The 21,302-nt window shown below is 39.1% G+C and overlaps 1 protein-coding gene across 4 annotated transcripts in view; it reads left to right on the plus strand.

Annotated features, from left to right (window-relative positions):
• GRM5 (glutamate metabotropic receptor 5) overlaps window positions 1–18,968 on the plus strand; it is a 613,582-nt gene extending 594,614 nt beyond the window's left edge. For all 4 annotated transcript variants that reach the window (XM_027581095.2, XM_027581096.2, XM_027581094.2 and 1 more), the window contains one exon: window positions 13,281–18,968. In XM_027581095.2, the coding sequence (XP_027436896.1) occupies window positions 13,281–14,196 (916 nt within the window). In that variant the 3' untranslated portion in view covers window positions 14,197–18,968. The remainder of the gene's footprint in view (window positions 1–13,280) is intronic.
• Window positions 18,969–21,302: the final 2,334 nt, after the last annotated feature.

Below are 21,302 nucleotides of genomic sequence, written 5' to 3' on the forward strand. Positions count from 1 at the left end.
CTCCAGGGCTTGAAGGAAGGAAGGTGGTACGTGGTTATTTTTACTGTTGCAATGTTATGATATCAATTAGGTGACATATTAATCCCCAATCACTTGAGTAACTGATTTTCACCTAGTAAGTGTAACATCTAATTTTAATGAGTATAAATATTTCATAGAGCCTTCAGAGAATCTGGTAATGGTGATGTCATAGGCATGAGGAACTCAGATTTGAAAAGCAATCCCAAAATGTGATGTCTGTGTTAAGACTGTTTTGCCTTTCTTTGATTCAGTTATTTCTTCCCTCAGTAATGCTCATTTATTAAGCACCTACCATGAGCCAAGCACTTAAAAGACTCTGGAGATAAATGGATGATAAAGATTTGACTGAACCCTTGAAAATCTGTAGTCCACAGGAGAACAGAGCCAGAAAAAACAGATAATTACAATGCAACAGAAACCCCTGTCCCACAGGAAAAGTTATGTGTCCCATTAACTCCTCATTTGATATCAAAACTACAGCTTATGCCAGTGCAAATAGAATTAAGAGTAATAGAAACTAAATAATATTAACCTGAACTGACTGTTCAGAAGGGACTTCACACAGAGTTACATTAAATTCAGAGCCACAGAGAGCAACATTCTGTCTTTCCAGTATGAAGCCAGCTAGTTTCATAGTGATAGGACTGCTGCAGTAGTCTTCTCTTCATTCCTCCCCAAAGTCAGTTTCAGATTAATGTTCTAACTTACATTTAGAGATGTCCTAAAGCAAATAACAATATCCAGTTATTACCCTTGCATAATTACTATGCATCAAACACCGTAGCGGTCCCTTCCCATTGGTTATGCACTAAACTCTGCCAAGAAAGATCTTTCCATGGTACAGATGAGTAAAATGAGGCCCAGGGATATTAAATAATCTATACAGTAGAGTGACTTAGTGAAAATTCTGAAATCAAAGACTTTAAAACCTGGTTCCAGCATTAGCGAGTGACCTTGAGCCACCATTTTACCTCCTTAATCTCCATTGTCTGCAAAATGAGGATAATAATAGAGCACTTCCCTTACTATTTGTTGCTGTGAAAACTAAATGAGATAATGCAAGCACAGCACTTACCAGGCATTCAATAGATTCTATTTAGTATAACTGTTACCCAAGGCTACACAGCTTAGAAAGTCTTTTTTTTTTTTTTTTTTTTTTTGTCTTTTCTTCCGTTCTCCCCCTGCCAACATGGTTGTTTTCTCAACAATCAATTCTGGGAAAGTATGTAAAATAAAATCTAATATCAATGAAATTAATTCAATGATATAATTTCTCTGCTTTAAAATTCATGTTCTCCCGGGGCACCTGGGTGGCTCACTCGTTAAATGTCTGCCTTTGGCTCAGGTCATCCCAGGGTCCTGGGATCAAGCCTTGCATCAGGCTCCCAGCTCCCTGGTCCGCATCAGGCTCCCTGCTCTGCTCCGTGGGAAGCCTGCTTCTCCCTCTTTCAGTCCCCCTGCTTGTGTTCACTCTCTCGCCGTGTCTCTCTCTGTCAAATAAATAAAATCTTTAAAAATAAATAAATAAAATAAAATTCATGTTCTCCCATGGTTCTCCCTGGGTGCTTAGATACACCAGACACTGGCTTAAGTGCTTTACCTGTATGATCTCTTATTTCATCTTTAAAAAGGTAAACGATAAAGTCCACACTGGAACCAAACTCAGTTTGATTCTGGAATTCACACTCTGGCCACTATGATATCTGCCACCTGAGATAAAAATCCAAACCCATGCACTCAGAATACAAGGACCTTCACACACTAACCCTATTCTAACTCTTGACCTTTATTCATGTTTTGGCACGTGTGTTCTCTTCTCCAGAAACCCCAAATTTCTTACCACTCTCCAAACACGCTGACTCCTTTCTACAATTTCACACTCTAATACATGCTGTGTCTCTGCCTGAATTGCCCCTCCTTGCTCCTTGAATCCATCTTTTCCAACCCCCATTCCTGTTCTGCCTGGCAAACTCTTACTCAGTTTTCAAAACCCAAATCTAGTATCAATTCCTCTTTGAAACCTTTCCAAAATTCTTACAATCTATTTTACATCCTCCCAAACTCATAATTCTAAAGTATTTTAAGTTTACCTCCAATACTGCTTATTATCTGGTCACCTGTCTCTTCCCACTAAACTTGAGGATTTTTAAGGCAAAAACTGACAATCTTTTTCTTTTATTTTTTTTTTAAGATTTATGTATTTACTTGAGAGAGAGCGCACAGAGGGGAGGGGCAGAGGGAAAGGGAGATAGAGTCTCAAGCTGACTCCATGCTGAGGGTGGAACCTGACCTGGGGCTCAATCTCATGACCCTGATATCAGACCCTGAGCAGAAACCAAGAGTTGGATGCTTAACTGACTGCACCACCCATGTGCCCCTGACAATAAAGGAATAAAACTCATTCTGATGGAAACTGGAGGAGCAGGCTACATTAAGGTATAGTTGTATCTGTGATCCTGATAATAAGGCCCAGATTTGAATAAGGAAGGGAGAAAGCAACATGACATGCAGTTTCAAGTTCAGGTTTTTAGAATTCCCTGGAAGAAAACTTCACAAACTATATTCTGAAGATTGTTAGACCAAGTGCAAGAGATTCTCCATGAGTAGGAGAGAAGAAAAGGCAGAAGTGACAGTATGGATGAAATTAGTATAGCCAATACTACCTGCTATATGTCCTTCTTGGAGATTTTCAGTAATGCTTACAAAACAAAGACTTGAGGGGGGCTTGGATGGCTGGGCATGGAGCCTGCTTAAGATTCTGTTTCTCCCTCTCCCTCTGCCCCACTTCCAGGCCACCAGGTGAGCACTCTGAGGAACAAGGAAGGAAGGAAGGAAGGGAGAGAGGGAGGGAGGGAGGGAGGAAGAAAAGGAAAGGAAGTTAGGAAGGCAGGCAGACAGACTTGAGAAGTTCTACAGAAAGCTGTTTAAATCTACTTAACTTATTTGACCATGGAGACATTTATTCATGAACCACCTATGGTCATTCTTACTTTCTAAACAGTTTGCCAACCAGTTTTATAAAAGCATATTGATCAGAAAAAAAAAAAAGGAACATGGTCACCTGGGTGGCTCAGCCAGTTAAGCATCTGCCTTTGGCTCAGGTCCTGATCCCAGAGTCCTGCATCAGGCTCCCTGCTGAGCAGGGAGTCTGCTTCTCTCTCTCCCTCTCTCCTCCCCCACTCGTGCTCTCTCTCTCGCTCACTCTTGAGTAAATAAATAAAATCTTAAAAAAAAAGAAAACAAAGGAACAAAGTTATAGATTTTTGAGTAACTTATAATAATTCCTGAAATCTTATTATAAGAAATTTCTTAGGGAAATATTTTATAAGTCTGACAAAAACTGGGTTCAGCTAATGTCTTGTGATTGGACTAGAAATGATTAACTTTAGTAAGTGCCACAAATATGAAAATATGAACCAGATTCCTAATTTCCTTTGCTTATTTTTCCAAAAGAATCACTAATTGCTGTGAGTATATTCTACTTCTTTCAGCCTGGCATAATACAACATAGTAATGGGACTGCTTGGGTTCCCCAGCCCTCTGCTCTCAGTTTCCTTCAGTCCTCTTCTTGTCTAACATCCTTTTTGTTGGGTGGAAAAAAAAAAAAAGGAGCTGGTCAAAATCTTTTGTAAGGCTGTTGTCCTTGCCCATGAAATACATATGTAAGATAATTTAGTAGTTATGTACAAATATACATCTTTGTGTATATTTTGAGACAAAAGATTTGATAGCTTATAATTTCCTATAAAAGGGAAGAAGGGAACCAGAACTGTCTCTAATAGAACTAAGGCCACAAAAGGAGCAGCCTTGGAGTTATCAGTTCAAATTCTTGTATTCTAGAGGAAGAAGTCAATGACAGAGGCATACTCGCTACTTTTATTCCCACCACAAAATATGGATAAAATCTCGCAATGTCCACCAAATCTTATTGCCATACTCCCATTAGGTGGATAATACCAAAAATAAGGGCAAACTATTCAGCAAAGCTAAGTGCTCTGGAAACTTGAATCACTATTTCATCTAATCCTGTTTCATGAGTCATTTTGAATGGATTCTTTAACATAAGGATTATTTATTTTTAAAAATGTTAATTCATCACTTATTATGCATAAGGCATAAGGAATCTTTTTTCTAAGCAGAAGTCATTTTTTCAGCAACCATTATCACAATCCTGGGACATTCTCTTATTCTCCACTCCCTCGGTATTCATCTCTGCAATGTTCAGGTCAATGTTAGTAGAGAGATTTGGAATTTATTATCAGGTCATTTTATGGATATAAACTTGGGTGTTATCATTTCCCTGGATGCTCCATAAGGATGTGTCTTGTTAGCCCTTTAGTTTTGGTGTGTCCTTAACACACAGACAATATCACATGTTGGCAATTACTCTGGATTTAAAGTCCAATTTGGGGCAGTATTTTGCCTTTTATTTGACTTGGGCACAAGTTCCTTATCTCAGGTTTTGCATCTATAGTACAGGTTAAATAATATGTTTATTTTTTTAAAGATTTTATATATTTATTAGAGAGCAAGAGAGAGAGCATAAGCGGGGGCGGGGAAGGGGGGAAGGAGAAGCGGACTCCCCACTGAACAGGGATCCCAATGCGGGACTGGATTCCAGGACCTCGGAATCATGACTTGAGCAGAAGGCAGCTGCTTAACCAACTGAGCCACCCAGGCGTCCCTAATAATATGTTTATATGAGGCATTCAAGTGATAGAATTTGCTTCATTTCCCTGATACTCCCAGCCCACTACCCTGCACCAGGCACCATACCAAGCGTAGGAAATGTACATAGTCACTGCCCTTGGAGTGTTCCAGGCTTCCTGCAGAATCAGACTTGTAAATAAGTGATTAAAAATACCGTGCAGTAAGTGCTATGTTAGACAGCTGTTGTGAAGGTCAAATATAATAAAACAGATGACAACACCTTGTGAGGTGTAAAGTTCTATTCCAAGGGGAGCTCTTATCATCCCAGGATTCTCCTCTTCTTAGTCATCAATCCCAATCCCATGTTTTATTCAAGCTTCAAATCAAGCTGGATTCCTCCACCAAGTCCTTTCAGTGGCATCAGCCAAGGGACGTAAAATAGCCGTGTCTTCTGTTGTTTTCTCTTTATGAAATTGTAATCTGGGCTTTGTAGTAATTGCTGGGAAAAAATCATTTCCGTTTTGGATAAAAAACATTCTCTAATCTTAGTTGAAGCACCTCGACTAAAGCCTAGAACTTACATCTCAGTATGAGGAGTAGTTTAGTTTGAAGTTTGAGTTTGGGTTACTGAATTTTAGATTTAAAAATATAGCTTCACTTGAGAAAGAGAACTCTGTGGTGATCCAACAGCTTGCTTCTGCTTGGCGCATGTTCCTGCGTCAGGGCCTTTGTAAGATGCCTTCTCCTTAGGAGGACTTGGGGCAAGCAGCAGCTAGAAGCACAGGGCACTTTAATAACCCCCCCAGATGGGCTGTGGCCTGTTGAAAAGGCGTCCTGTTAAACCAAAGCCTACTTAAAATAGGGCCAAGTGGTTCTCGTCCCGCAAGGATTTTATTAAGGACTAAATGCCTAGCAAGCGACATTTTCTGGGGGAATTATCATAGACACAGGCAGCCACGGCTCGCTCCCAGCTACTTAAAAAGGAGGCAGAAGTCCACCCTACCAGGTTGTTGGAAGGCTTCCTGGGATTGAGCATGTGGCATTAGCTGCTTTGCCATATATGCAACACACATATTAATTGGATTTTGTTTATCCGTGTTATTTTAACATTCCCCAGGCTTTAAGGCCTCGTTAATCTCCACTTTATTTGCAAATCCTTCCTTGAAACTTCTTTCCCCAGTGAGCAACTTTTCTCTGCATTACTCTAATACCAATGGGCAAGGACAAATGTTTTTTCTTTCATAGCAGTTTTCAGATCAGTATATTCCTTTTTGCCTTCATTTTTTCCACATCTGTTAGCATCTTAATACTGTGTTCCCTGCTCTATGAAAAGAGCTTCTTTTTTTAAAGATTTTATTTATTTGACAGAGAGAGACACACAGTGAGAGAGGGAGCAGAGGGGGGGAGCTGAGGGAGAAGCTGGCTTCCCACTGAGCAGGGAGCCTGATGCAGGACTCGATCCCAGGACCCTGGGATCATGACCTGAGCCGAAGGCAGACGCTTAACGACTGAGCCACCCAGGTGCCCCTGGAAACAGCTTCTTAAATCTACCCTGGACACCACTCTTTTGCTTGTATCAATCTTCTTGGTTCCTTATTGCCCGAAGGACTAATTAACTTAACAGATATTAATTAGGCCTTAACATATTCCTGAAGTAGGACCAGCACTGGGGCAGACAAGGAATAAGGTCAATGGATGAATCTGCAGTGAGGTTTTAAAGAAGATTTTGGCATGATTCCTACATTTAATTGTTTTTGTTGAGCTCCAGAAATATCGAATACCTAAAAGATTAAATAACACAAAAGAAGTTTCTTACAGTTGAAGAATAACACAGAAAAGAACCCATGAGTATTTCTTTATATATTCATTCATTTATTGATGGAGTATGTAGATTACATATGTATCTAATAATTAGACCATCTCTCTGGTCAAATATATTAGACAACCTATCTTTTCCAGACACTGATAAGAAGTCCAAGGTTAATTACCAATGAGTTATTAAAATAGCAAAAGAAAGGAAAAGAAAGAAGATCCTTGCAGGTCATGGGTGGCCACAAAGCATTTTTATAGTGGACAAAAAAGTCCAAACTCTTACCTGCTGATGCTTTATCCATCCCCACGCAGGACTACTGCTTATCTTAGAATATCTTTTGTGGATTCCTGAACTTATGTCACTGCTATCTTTCCTGGAGGGCAATGCCTAGTGCTCTTATTGAATTTTGCCATAATCTATTAATTTTTCAAGGTGTAGATACAATATGTCTTCTGGAAGCAAGCGTCATTCCCTGGCCACTCCCCCCCTGCTAGAAATGGTTTCTTCCTCTCATGAAGTTTTGAATCCCTTGTGATCTGTACCCTACAGTTACCCAGTAAGCTACTTGTTCCTATGCTCCACAATCTCTCATTCTCCTTGTCCTCAGCACCCTTCCACATGCCCATCTGCTTCCTTCTTTCAAGACTCAGGGAAAAGAAAAATAACCTCTTTCTATCAAAATACTATGAGTAACTCATATTGTTAGCCTTCTATGTGCATCTTCTCTCTTGCCCTCTTGGAGGGAAGTCTCATAAAATAAGTGTGCTACACATAGGATAACTGTCTTTTACTAGATCACAGCATGGGAAAAAAAAAGAGGGGCTGAAAATTGCTATATGATATTTATTTATATGGTGGTATAAATAAGTGCCTTCATCATCGAGGCATCGTCCTTATCCTTGACTAGTGTAAGTGCTTGGTCAACCTGTGCCGTTTTGAGTTAACAACCAAAGAGTGATGTAGGGTGTTTTCTTGAGACTTCAAGGTGTATGATTAAGAAGAATAAAGATATACAGTGATAGAGGATATAAATCAAATGACTAACTTATCAACTTAAAAACGCATATCATCACCAGGTAACATCTGAGGGCTTCTCTTCCATGAAATAAGGACAGCTCACTTTAAAAAACAAATATGGATGGTGTCCTGTCATGAAAAATGAATTGGAAATCATGAGATGGTATTGGTTGCATGTTGTCATTTTCTAACTGCTTAACTTTGGGCAAATCGCCTATCTCACTGAGCCTCAGTTTTCTTATTTTTGAAAGGAGGACCAAGACATTGATCCTATCTACCTTTGACAATCAGTGTTCCTAAAGTACTTTATAAAGCACTATGCAAATAGGTGATAGTGCTTCGATTATTGTGTCACTGTAGGTAATTCATTTCCATTTACTCAAGTGTTTTTGTCTATATGTGTATTTCTAATGCATACATCATCACGGCCATTTAACTTGTTTTTGTCAGTAAGATAGATATTTACATCCATTTACGCTGTAACTGGGGAAATTTTTATGGATGACTCTGCCATTTTCTTATATATTATGGTGTATTTCTCAGTGTAATTGTCAAAATCAAGATGTCAGATTTTAGACAAGGCTCAGAAAATTATTCCACCTAATTTAGAGTGTCTGAATATAAATAATATCAAATTCCTCATTATCTTTTAAAAATCTTATTTCCATACTTTGTAATTCAAAGCAAATTATGGCAAGCAAAAGTTTAAGAAAATGTGCAGAAAATGGAACTGCAATTGGAAATTTTCTGCTTATAATATTCTTAATTCATGACAATCTTTTACTGGCCTATTTTCTGAAGTCATTCCAAAGTTGTATTTGCTAGTGACATTACAAGCTTTTTAAAAATTTTTTAAAATATTTTTTGCATTAGGAAGCTCATAATCTCACCGTTCCTCTCTCCTGGCTGCCTCTCAACTCAAAATCATAAACAGGAGAGGTTTAGTAATGAAGATAATTTTTTCATGAAAAGAATGTGCTAATTTTCAAATAATATATTTGATTATTTTGATGCTCTGGATCTGTACAACTCATGAAGGTACTCCTAAACCATGTAACAAAAGAGAGGATAAAGGCATAGTTTTTTTTAATTCAGTGAAATATTCTGAGGATTTTAATTATTTATATGGCCTTAATAAAACCCTAAACAATTTCTCAGGAAAGAACCACACAGGTCATTCAACAGCCATTTTTTTTTAAAGTTTTTTATTTTTATTCGATAGCCATTTAAAATGAACACAAAAATTCTAAATTCCATAGACTTTTTGGATGGTCAAACTCTCTGTATTAACATTTGCCTCCTAATGATGGTTTGCAGTGGCAGAATGCTAATTCCTACAGGTTTTGGCAGGTGAATAGAGAAACTGGGAGAGGTCATTGAGCTGACATTCAGAGCCTGCTTGAAGTGAATAAATTATTTATGTGTCACGCATGGAATAGAAAAAGGAAGAACAGACTTCTGAGAATAAAGGTAGAAGGTGTCATTTTGGCAAACACAAACTGTAACAAAAAACAAACAAAAAAATGCAACCCTCAAACAGCATTATCAAAATGCTTTTTTCTCCCTGCCAGAAAAGAACCAATTGTCATAGTAGAAAGAACATTAGATTACATAGTATTATATTTGGCAAAGGGTTAATTGGTGCCTGGACAGAGCACAGAGTTTTTACAGGCTTTTTTTTTTGGCCAAACTGTCCATTCCAGATGTAGCAAACCATCTGTTCCGTCTCTCTCCATTCCTCTTTCCTTCTTTTCTAATGTCTAAAATATTCAGTGGGGAAGGTCAGGTGCTATAGACAGGTAAGGAAAATTTTGCTTTCCCTTTTCTTACCTCAGGGCCCTTAGGGCAAATGTATAATCCTGATGTGGAAAAAAAAAATCTCAACAACAGCAACAATGATGATTTTATCTCAATTGGTTGGAAGATTTGATGGTGAGGTCTACAGAGGTGCTATGCTTTATAAATTACCCTCATGTGTACTACTGTTTGGTTTCCTCCCAGAAATCATGTGAGGTAAGCAAGGGGAGGTTTATTTCTTCCATTTTTTACCAAAGAACAAAGAGGCACAAATGTGTTAAGTGATTTGCCTACCATCACTCTGGGCTGGATCTTACACCCACATTCTGGGGCTACTACCCATTCTGCCTCCATAAACTTTCATCACTGAGAAGTTTCACTAGAACAGATACACACATACACACACACGTACATACATACACATATACATCTAAACATATATGTATATAAATTAGAAAAAAGGAACAAATAGTTCCTTTGTAATTTTCATAGGAGATATGAAGATCTGTGTTTTTGTACTTAGTTAATGAAATATTTTTTATTTGCATACACTGAACACTACTGATTACAGTAAGTTATATAAAAAGTAGATAGATCCATAAGAGAAAAGAAATAGAATTTCACTGCCATTGATTTTTAATATTGAATTATTTTTAAAACATATTTCTAACAAAAACAATTCAGCATGGGTTTTTTGAAATGAAATGCATTTATCCACTCAATTATTAGTTCAAAGATATTATTGAGCACATACTGTGTCCTAGACCATGCACTAGGCACTATGGCTATAACAGGAAACAAAGAACCCTCTGTCTGTACCCTCAGAACACTCCAGCAGATGAGACAGACATACCTTGTTATTAAGTACCTGATGCAAGGACTCTGGGAATCTAACCTAGTCAGGTGGGGTCAGAAAAGCTTCTCTCAAGAAAATACAATTAAGGTAAAATTAAAAAAAAAAAATAGGAAGAGCTTAGTCAAAATGGAAGGAAGAGATAGAGAGGAGGGAGCACCATGAAAGAGCATATCAAGAAGAGGTAAATTGTGGAAGAGGAATAATGTACAATTTAGTGAAGTGGATGGATCACCAAGTAGATAACTTACCGTGGAAAAAGTCCCACAGACCAAACCCAATGGAACAACCAGAAATATTTTATGGCTTTACCACATAAAATATTTTACTTTACACTGAATTCTCTGTTTCTCAGCCAGAGCTCAAAACCTCTTGAGTATATTGTTTTTATTTTCTGAAATTCAGTATTCACATGGAATGCAAAAACTAACACTCTTAGATACCTTCTCCTTACAAGAACCTTTGACCTGGACTGTCTCATTGAATCCTCACAACCACCTTCACTACATGATATCCTCTCAGCTTTTTACCAAGGCTTACAGACCATTATTTTCCAAGCATCAAGGCTGGCAGATACAGAATTAGAAGCCAGATTTTAGGTTCCTTTGTCCACTGCACTTTGCAGGATACCACACAATGGTCCTGCTAGTTTAAGAATCCTATTCGTCCATCAGGTGCTTATGAAAAGTTCCCATTTTGGAAAAACAAAAACAAAAACAAAAAAACCTTTCATGACCCAAGGAAAGAAATGAAGTACTCAGATTTGGCCTCCAGTTCTCTGGTGTCTCCTGCATCCATTTCCATTGGTATGCAGATTGGTGCTCTCTCTCCCACATGACCATGGACACTAATGAGCAAAGGCATGACCAAGAAAATGTCAGTACTCTATGCAGATTGGCTGGGTAGGATAGCTTCCTTCTTGAACATTCAACCAAACGCTTTTCAATCTGCCATCATGTTTTTAGGCACTACAACATATGATTCCAAAGACTGTCACTATCAATACCCACAGTTATATTCCATCAAAACCTCTCTATGTCGGGAGCAAGACTCTTTCTATAGTAAAGCTTAGTAGAATAAATTCAGTTAAGCTTCTAGTTTCTAGCCCATGCTTTGTATTAAAAATTGCCTCAGCAACCTGAAAGACTAATTGTCCTTCCCAAGATGCCTGTTTCTTATCCTGCTGGTAGGAGAGAAAAGGGGTTGTTGGCAACCATCCTCCCAATGAAATCCCATAAATAGTCCGGCCCATTTCTTCTGTGCCGTGTTCCAGAAGTTAGTAGACACCTAGGAAGAAGAAAGTAATGCACTAAAAACATAAAAGGTGGCAGGTCAGGTTAATGCAAAAATGTAGAAACAAATCCAGAAACTCTCCTGGGAAAGGAAAGTTAGGTTGGCAGGGCCCATTCTGCTACTGGGGATGCACAGCAACCTCCAAACCTGGAAAGAATTTGAAGAGGGGCAGGGGTGGGGGAATGATCACATTCCAGAATTCTGAATGATACCAGGTTGCAAAATATTGGGTAGATTAAATGGAATGAGATCTCAGAGGAAGAAGCAGAAAAAGGAAGACCACGAAGAGGAAAGGGACAGAGGAAGAAATGAGAAGCAGTATGGGAAAGAGGAAGCACCCTATCATAGCAGCTGCAGAAACACAGGTCTGTTATCAAAGGAGTAGGTGTCTCAGGCAGAGTGGATCTGGCAATTACAGTCTGGAAGCTCAAGGCATGTGCGCTCCAAATACAAGTCAGTCCCCTGCCTGGCGAAAGCAGTTCAGCCCTCCAGCAAGGAGGCCAAGGGAGCAATGGGAACCCAGAAAGAAAGGAGAGCTTCCTGCTAGAGTTTCTCAGTTTGGGAAACACCTGCTACATCATCAGTTTGGGGATGGAGTGTGTGTAAAGTCCAGACAGTCAGAATCTCCTGGGGTCCTGCCTGGGATAGTTGACAAATGCCTTAGATGAGTTTATGTATGATTAAGTTTCATCACCCCTGGCTGAGATAGAAAACTGAGTGGCCAAAGCCTTTTGTTCATAGACTGCCCAAGGTTATCTCTTGGTCACAGCACCTGGGACAGAGCTGTATGGACAAAAGAGACCCCCCTAGTTACAGAGATCTTGGAATCCTTTGTGCTGAGAAATTCCCCCAGGGTCTCTCCATAGAACATCCCTGAAGGTCAGGCCACATCCTCTGAACATTAGTGAGGTTCCTGATAGAGGGTCTGTAGTTTTAGAAGTTGTGTCCTATTTAATGGTAAGAAGGACACAGTCGGCACCTGCGGGTGAGGCACCAATTGCATCTTCATCAGAGCAGCTGTCAGACCCCAGGGTGGAAACCAAAATGGACTGCTTGGGGAAAGACAGGAGGGAGAAAGGTCCTAAGAAGTGAAGTGAACCAGGTAACACTCATGAAGACCCTAACTGGAAATCAATATGCTGGTGCCAAAGGCAATATGCTCCCTCATATAACTGTTATTCAAGTTTTAGGCCGAAAAACAAATTTGTGAGGAAAATTCGGGTGAAGTAGAAACGCTCTAATTAATTAGAAATTTGTGTATGTGTTCACTGAATTCCTATTTCCTAGCAGATAAGCCAGACTAACCAAAACCATGTTCAAAGTCTGGAGCTGCGATAGAAATCCCTAGTCAAATACACCAATCGTTGGCGTGCAGAATAAAACAGTGACCCGGAACCACTATTTCCTGCTAACTTGACTCGTACCCTTTCCCTCCCCTCTGATGACTGGGTTGGTGAGTTGATGTCCTAGGTCTAACATATGCTTTCAGAGGCTGCCAACTTCAGGAAGCCTTGCCCAGTACGAGGCACTTCTGTACACCGCCCCAATACTGTAAACCCTGGCTTCTAGCTCGGCAGCATAACCAGCCCTTGCACTCCCGGTGGGTTCAGAACTGCTGCGCAATCTCCATAATCCCCATCCTTTATCCTCACTACTATACCCCGCGACACACTTTTGTGGTAATGATAAATCGAAGGTCACTTGCAAGATCTCTGCCCGTGGTGTCCTGTGACGCCTTATTTCCTGAAAGACCAGGAAAAGTCCTTCCCAATCCGAGTCCCATCACCCAGCACTGGGGAACTTTCGAATCACCTCTGGTCTCCCTTCTCCCTGCAGCTCCAACGGAAAATCCGTCACGTGGGCCCAGAACGAGAAGAGCAGCCGGGGGCAGCACCTGTGGCAGCGGCTGTCCATCCACATCAACAAGAAGGAAAACCCCAACCAAACGGCCGTCATCAAGCCCTTCCCCAAGAGCACGGAGAGCCGCGGCCTGGGCGCCGGCGGCGGCGCGGGGGCCGCGGGCGGCGCGGGCGGGGGCGCGGGGGGCGCGGGCGGCGGCCCGGGTGGGCCGGAGCCCCCGGACGCCGGACCCAAGGCGCTGTACGACGTGGCGGAGGCCGAGGAGCACTATCGGGCGCCAGCGCGCCCGCGCTCGCCATCGCCCATCAGCACGCTGAGCCAGCGCGCGGGCTCGGCAAACCGCACGGACGACGACGTGCCGTCGCTGCACTCGGAGCCCGCGGCGCGCAGCAGCTCCTCGCAGGGCTCGCTCATGGAGCAGATCAGCAGCGTGGTGACCCGCTTCACGGCCAACATCAGCGAGCTCAATTCCATGATGCTGTCCACCTCGGCGCCCGGGGCCGGCGTGGGCGCCCCGCTCTGCTCGTCCTACTTGATCCCCAAAGAGATCCAGCTGCCCACGACCATGACGACGTTCGCCGAAATCCAGCCTCTGCCCGCCATCGAGGTCACCGGAGGCGCGCAGCCCGCGTTGGCGGCGGCGACGGCCCCGCCGGCAGGGGGCGCTGCCCGGGAGACCCCGGCGGCGGCCGGCCCGGAGGCTGCGACCGGCAAGCCGGACCTGGAAGAGTTGGTGGCTCTCACCCCGCCGTCCCCCTTTAGAGACTCGGTGGACTCGGGGAGTACGACCCCCAACTCGCCAGTGTCGGAGTCGGCCCTCTGCATCCCCTCGTCTCCCAAATATGACACACTTATCATAAGAGATTACACTCAGAGCTCCTCGTCGTTGTGAATGTCCTTGGAAACCACACTGGGTTCCGCTAAGGGAGCCGAGACCTCCCGCGTTCACGTAGACACATGACAAGCATAGTTGCCTGGTTAAGACCCGAGGTGGAAGATGCCAAGTACACCCGTAATGGAAACATGAGATTAATAGTGCTATTTAACATCAACCGACGAAGACATCAACTACAAACTTTTGGCAGATTTTCTTCTAGTGGCCTTAGAAAACATGGGCTTTTAAGAAACACTGCTTATCTTTTTGAGGGCTGACAAGGAGTCTGTTGAACCAGTTCCATACCAAGTGCTTTGCTCTAGGGAAGCAATGAGTGTGAAACAGCATAATGGAGGGGGAAAAGCATAGTTAATAAGCAACTGTAAAAAGTTTTGTTTAATTCTTTTCCCAGAAGATTCTTTGATTCACCAAACATGAATGTACATTTTCTAACAAACTCAAAATCTGGGACCAAAACGTCAACCTTTCTCTCTCTCTCTCTCTCTTTCTTTCTTTTTTCTGTCCTGTAAAGACCTTGAAAAGCAGTACCTTGAGCCCAGTATTTACTGAGGCGTTGCTGTGAGTGTGTCCCATGCATAACACACAACTGGATAATGAGTGCTGCGCTGACGTGTGTAGGGCTTTTACCAGAGACATTCCTCTCCGATTTGGTTTGAAATTCTCTTCCAGAAGCCTGCATCCGGGAGTCCACCTAGTTATTTCAATTCACCTCCATTAACCCAGAAAACCAGTGGAAGATTTCTTGACTATTTCACCATGTTGCCAATCAATACTGGAGTAGCAAAAAAATATTTTCTGGAATACTGTTTTGTAATTCCCTCACTGGGGTATGTTGTGTAGCTGGAAATTCTCTTTATAATAATAATAATAATTCCTGAGCTCCAGCTTGGCTATCTCTTTCATGAAATGTGGCCACTCCTCCTTATGAATGCTGTTCCATTAGCATTGCCAGCTAAAATATTAAAATACACATTTGGGCTTCTTCATTCCTTTCCTTTGAGAACCTGATGCACAAAGAGCTCCTCTGTTCTTTTCAAGTCCCACCACTGGAAGAATGGTCTATAGACCCACTGAAGACAGCGTCATGATTGAAGGGACTGTTGTTCAAAAAGTTAACACAATCTTAATACACTGGAAATTTTAAACTGTGTCAAGTCGGCTTAGCAGAGATTTAGCTATGCCAGTGAGCAGTGATTTTAACTTTTCTTGGCTGCTTAAATAGGGCAGCTATGAACTATGACAAATGTAGATTTTTCAAAGCAATACAGAATACTAAAACAGAGGAACCTTAATGAATATAAACCACACAGTCTTTCTTAGCCATTCCAAAAAGAGGCAAAGCAATTATTAGTATTTCCTTTTTAAAATAATTCTTAATATGATTTTTGTGCACTTCATACTGTCACTTTTTAAATACTGCAGAAAAGAGATTTAAAGATATAATAGAAATACATGTGCTTTAATAGGCTCATATAGGTAGAATTCATAGCTCAAGGCCTGCATCCACTGTCATCTCTTTCTTCCTCCCATTACAGCTATCTTCAGGTGCCAAATGGTTTTTTTGTTTGGTTGGTTGGTTGGTTGGTTGGTTTGGTTTGGTTTGGTTTTGGTTTCGTTTTTAATTTTTAAAAATAAGCATAGTAATAAAAGGAGGAGGTGTCCTATAAATTTAGAGTTTAGTTGATCTAGCCTTATACTAAAGATAGCCTTATGAAAAAGATTTGCTGGTAGGCAGAAGTATATTTTTAGCAGAAGGAAAAATAAATGAAACCTTTTTCTTTAGCTCAATATCCTTATTTTGGCATGTATTTTTTATTTTACATCTACTTTAAAAAAGGAATTGAGAAATGGAAATATATCCATTGGCATAATTTATCATTCCCCAGTTTTAAAAGTTATAATACATTATACTGCTTGACTTTCCTGATATCTGTTCTTAAATTTTTAAATCAAATCTCTCAGTATAAAATATTAAAAGCACACATTAATTTAGTAAAATATAAATTTTCAAAAATCAAACCTCCCATGCCAGATTTGAAAATAATGTCATCAGAGCACCCTGAAACCCACATATTATGAGACTCATGAAACAGTGAATTTAGCTAAGCTTTATGGCTTCATTGAACTTGAATATCTGCCTCTACTTGAAAAACAAATGTAAGTATTTTGAAGAATTAACACCCCTCAATCCTCTTGAAAAGGGTGGCATTCACCTGGGGATTACCATCTTGATTTCTTAAACTTTGAAACCTTTCCAAATATACTCTACTAAGTTTTAAATTTGTTTCTTAAACCCTTAGGTTGATTTCCATTTTATTCTGTATTGACTGACAGAAAAATATTTTTAAAAACTTTCTCCATGATCAAATTCCTCTTCTAAATTTTTAGTAACATATTTCGTTAAAAAGTACACTACCTTATGAGAAAATTCATCAGAAATTAAAATTTAATGCAAACAAATTGCCATCTGATAATTCTATATGAAATTATGATAAACTATAATAAGAAAAATAATTTATCCAATTGGAGGAGAACAAGATGTATTTTTCTCTGTGTTTCTGCACCCTTTGCCACTTCATTCAGTACATTGTATGATACATAATATTATTCGTAATGCATTCTTGGGATCTTTTATTTTGGAATGATGCTAACTCTGTCTCTTTGCCAATTCTAATACCAGGTTCCAAGTGATAAATCTACAAGGAGAACTGAATATTCATTCTAGGGCTAGGATTTGAACTTCACAATTCATTTGGGTACCTATTTTCATTGAATTTCCTTGAAAACAGTCTGTTCCTGGTGCCCAGTGATAATTCAGTTGGACCAGCATGACTAAAAGGAAGGGGAAAGTACAGTGAAATGCTGAGATTCAGAAAAGTGACCCTGCAGGACAGTTTGGTCCCAGCATGAAAAAAAGAAGACCTGGTTTGATCAAGTTATATGGACCATCTAAGCAGTCCACTCACTCTTCTGTTTTGGGAAAGGAGTAGGGGCAGAGAAGACCCTATGTGGATTGGGAAGAAGCATCTCTCTGTGTGAGGGGTGGGTACCAGAGAGGGAGTACGCAAAGGAAAATCATATGAGATTTGACTGAAGCAAAGAAAAACAGTAAATCCCCAAATGTGCAAATCCTTGTTAGTAAAAGTCTTTCCCAAGCTTCTGCTGTTCCCAGCAAGTGATCAGGAAGACTAGGAGCTATTTCGGACTGTGAATGAGTTGTTATAATGGCTCTGCTGCAGTTCTGTGACTTCCAAACCAGGAATTTAACACTTTTTAAGAAAAAAAAAAACAAAAAACATTTCCTATGCTAGTCTCCCAGCAAAATGTACGTGTTTTGGAGACTTCAAAAGTATTATCTGAGTTCACATTTAGCCACAGCTTCTTAATAACCCTTGAGCTGGCAGAATCTCTGTAGTTAACCATTTACAATTTTATACTGTGAAAAAGTACAGATCAGTGAAAAGCATAAAGATAAATTGAAATTCACTCTCAAGAGGGTCTGAGGCCTGGGAGATTCTCTACTATCTGTTGAAGAATGAGGCATGTATAAAATAGTTGGCTGAATTTCACTGATCTTCCCAATGTGAACAAATATACTATGTATATTGTGTGTATTTCTAGAATTCAATGGCAGCTGCTGGTGGTGTTGTAATTAGAAATCTATATAGAATATAGATGTTTTAGAAAGATGGTGCCAATCCTAAAAGATTTGTGTGGGCTATAAGTGCTTGTACTTACTTTTTTCTGCACTTTAACTGATTTGGTTTTAAAATTGTGTGCGCGTATCTGTTCTTTTTCTGTTGTTGCAGCTTGTACTATTAAAACAATAGAGAATGTTAAATTATTTTGATGTGAATTGCAAATGATTTTTTTCATAAAGTTTAACATTTTTATCTGCATTGTTTTGCTTTGTACTTGTATAAATGTATTTTCTTTTAGCATTTAAAAGTACACTTGCCTGTTTCTCAGTTGTCTAAATCATGTTATAGTTGGTGTTTGTGAAGTCAGTTACTTTTTGAAAAATATTAAAAAAGAAACTATGGTGTGACTTTAAGATTCTTCCCCTTAAATGTTTAGAATGTTGTCTTAATAGTGTTTTCCAAGACCCAAAGAGCCATACTATTAATTCATCTTTAAATTCTGTATGATCTACACATTTGAATTATGGGATTTACATAGTAGCCTATGGACAATAGATTAAATTAAAAATGTAAACCAACCACAAATCAACCAGAGATGCTGTCCTCAAAGATATCTATCTACAAACATCTTTTAAGACATAAATATTTTTTTTAAACAATGAAGCATGTAGGGATTATACCTTTTTTTGTGTGTCTGGAAATACACATACAAATTATAGTTCCACAGTTATCTGTGTTGATAGAAGTTACATCATAAAAACAATATAGATTATGTGTGTTTATATATCTGTGTATGTCTGGTTGTATATACAGACATACACAAATCTATGTAAATATTTTACTTTTGAGTCCATCTGTATATGTGTCTCTGTGTGCATGTTTGTGTGTGCATGTATGGGCATATCTGTATAATTTTACCAGAAAAAAAAAATTACTTGTCAAATCACTTTCTACTTTGATGGATTCTTAAGCAAATTTACACTCCTTGAACACAGATTATCTAAAACCTAAAAGCATGATGTGTGGAAGAGAAAAACAAGTAGATTTTAAAATCTAGCTTCTCTCTGCTTCCCTACATTGTATTATTTATATACATATAATATGTATATACATATATTCTTATACATATGGAAATTGATACAAAATATGTTTGATCTTAAAAAAGAAAACCATTTTGTGTGCTTTGTCAGAATCTACTGCTTCAGTGTCTTCTATTCTGAAGTAATACAAATGGGCATATGTTTATGTAAACTTAGGGCTGAGGTGAGAGATACCTGGACCACATTCAGCAAATCATTTTCTAAAGATCAAATGAGTCTTCTAAGACTCCACAGACTCACAGTAGGCCAGTCAAAACTAGCCGATGCAATAGAAATAGCAGTGAATTAAAAAATCCATCACCCTGACCCATATGACCTTGAAAAAATTACCTTGAGTTCTCTATAACTCAGTTCCCCTTTTTTAAAATGCAGAGATGAATTACAATAACCAGTGAGATTTCTTTCATTTCCAGCATTCCTGGTACTTGACAAATGCTCAGTAGATAATAGCTTTTATTCGTGGTAACATGGAATTTATTATACAGTTAATATTCAGCTTAGATATGTTATATCTAATATTATTTGTGGAACTATAACAAATTCTTGTCCAACTTAAAGCATATATCACTGGGCCAGGGTGGGGAGGAAGCCTATTGAAGTTTGAACTCATGCAACCTCAGACTAGGATGGACATAGCAAAATGATCTTAAACATGACAGAAAGAATGATTTTCTTCTGTTATAATCTATGCTGAACACTGGCCAATTTTTTGGTTATACTATACATGAATGATCAGTTTTTAAAAATAAGTCTCAAGCATTTACTTTTTTATGGTAGTCAGCTAGAAACATAGGTAGATAAATAGAATTATATTAATGAAATTATCTCCTTAAACACAGTATAGTATTTCCATTATTTTCTCAAAGTATTTTGAAATTCAGAATCAGTTACTACATTTCACCCTGTTTATTATTTTTTAAGAAGTATTTTAGTAAATTGTATGAAGGAAACCTGTAGACTCAGCCTCTGTGGCTATTCTCAGAGTCCTAAACAAAAAGTGTTATAGGAAAACAGCCACATGAATGAATATTTTAAATTAGCTTTTACTCCAGACCAAAGGCATTTATTTTTGCTGTGACATATGAGTCTTTTTTAGGTATATGACCCATATAAACATTTACATAAGCAGGCTAGTTATGTGGTATATATATCAGACACATTTGGCTTATTTATATATTGCTTGTATTTTTTTTTTAAGATTTTATTTATTTACTTGACAGAGATAGACACAGCGAGAGAGGGAACACAAGCAGTGGAAGTGGGAGAGGGAAAAGCAGACTTTCCACTGAGCAGGGAGCCAGATGTGGGGTTTGATCCCAGGACCCTGGGACCACGACCCGAGCTGAAAGCAGACGCTTAACGACTGAGCCACCCAGGCGCCCCAATATTGCTTGTATTTTTACCAGTTGACATAAAAGAAAGCTTTACATAGCTATCATGTTTCTATAACAGGACAAATGTTAAATAATAAATTATATGAATGGTATGTCCATGAAAATTACATAATGTAGTAAATTGGCTTTTCTGAACTGCTAAATAGTAACAGATGTTTCATAAAATAAAATATTTTAGAGTTTTAAAAGTTTGGAAAACATAGTAACTCTAAGTTAAATGACTACCTTTGCTTCAGAACTTACCACTCTTTTTTTTTTTTTAAGATTTTTATTTATCTATTTGACAGAGAGAGAGCACGAGCGGAGGGAGTAGCAGGCAGAGGGAGATGCAGGCTCCATCCCAGGACCCTGGAATCATGACCTGAACCAAAGGCAGACACTTAACTGACTAAGCCACCCAAGTGCCCCCAGAACTTGCCACTCTTTAAATATGCTAATGTACAGTAACTTTAGAAGTCTGTTTTTTTTATTATTATTATTTATGAGTAGTCTCCTCTGAGTAGAGCTTCATAGAATGAATTTTGAAACTGCTATGTTATAAAATTTATAATTTGTACATACTTTTTTCCTTCAGTCTTGAAAATTAATTTCCATAATGATCTAAGGCTTTTAGAGAAGAAAAAAAAGGATTGATAGCATCACCTTCAGAGCCATTTTATTGAGTCATGGGAAGTCTTACTCAATTTTATTTTCCACTTTCCTCCTATTTTCTGATTTCTCAAGTGCTCTACCAGCACATTAACTTTACTCTCAGGGGTCAAGCTGAGGATTTGCTTTTTCTTTTTCTTCTTTTTCTTTCTTTTTTTGTTTTTGTTTTCATCAGATATGTTGGATGGTTCCCTCAATTCCAACAGCCTTGGATGAAGCAATATGTGACACTGTAGCATTAGGAGATGTTAAGTAGCCAGTGAACTGTATGCCAAGAGTAGTAGGAGACTATAAAACTGTTATTTTAGAAACTTTTCTAA

This window comes from Zalophus californianus, chromosome 11 (assembly GCF_009762305.2).
Source record: "Zalophus californianus isolate mZalCal1 chromosome 11, mZalCal1.pri.v2, whole genome shotgun sequence".
Taxonomy (NCBI): domain Eukaryota; kingdom Metazoa; phylum Chordata; class Mammalia; order Carnivora; family Otariidae; genus Zalophus; species Zalophus californianus.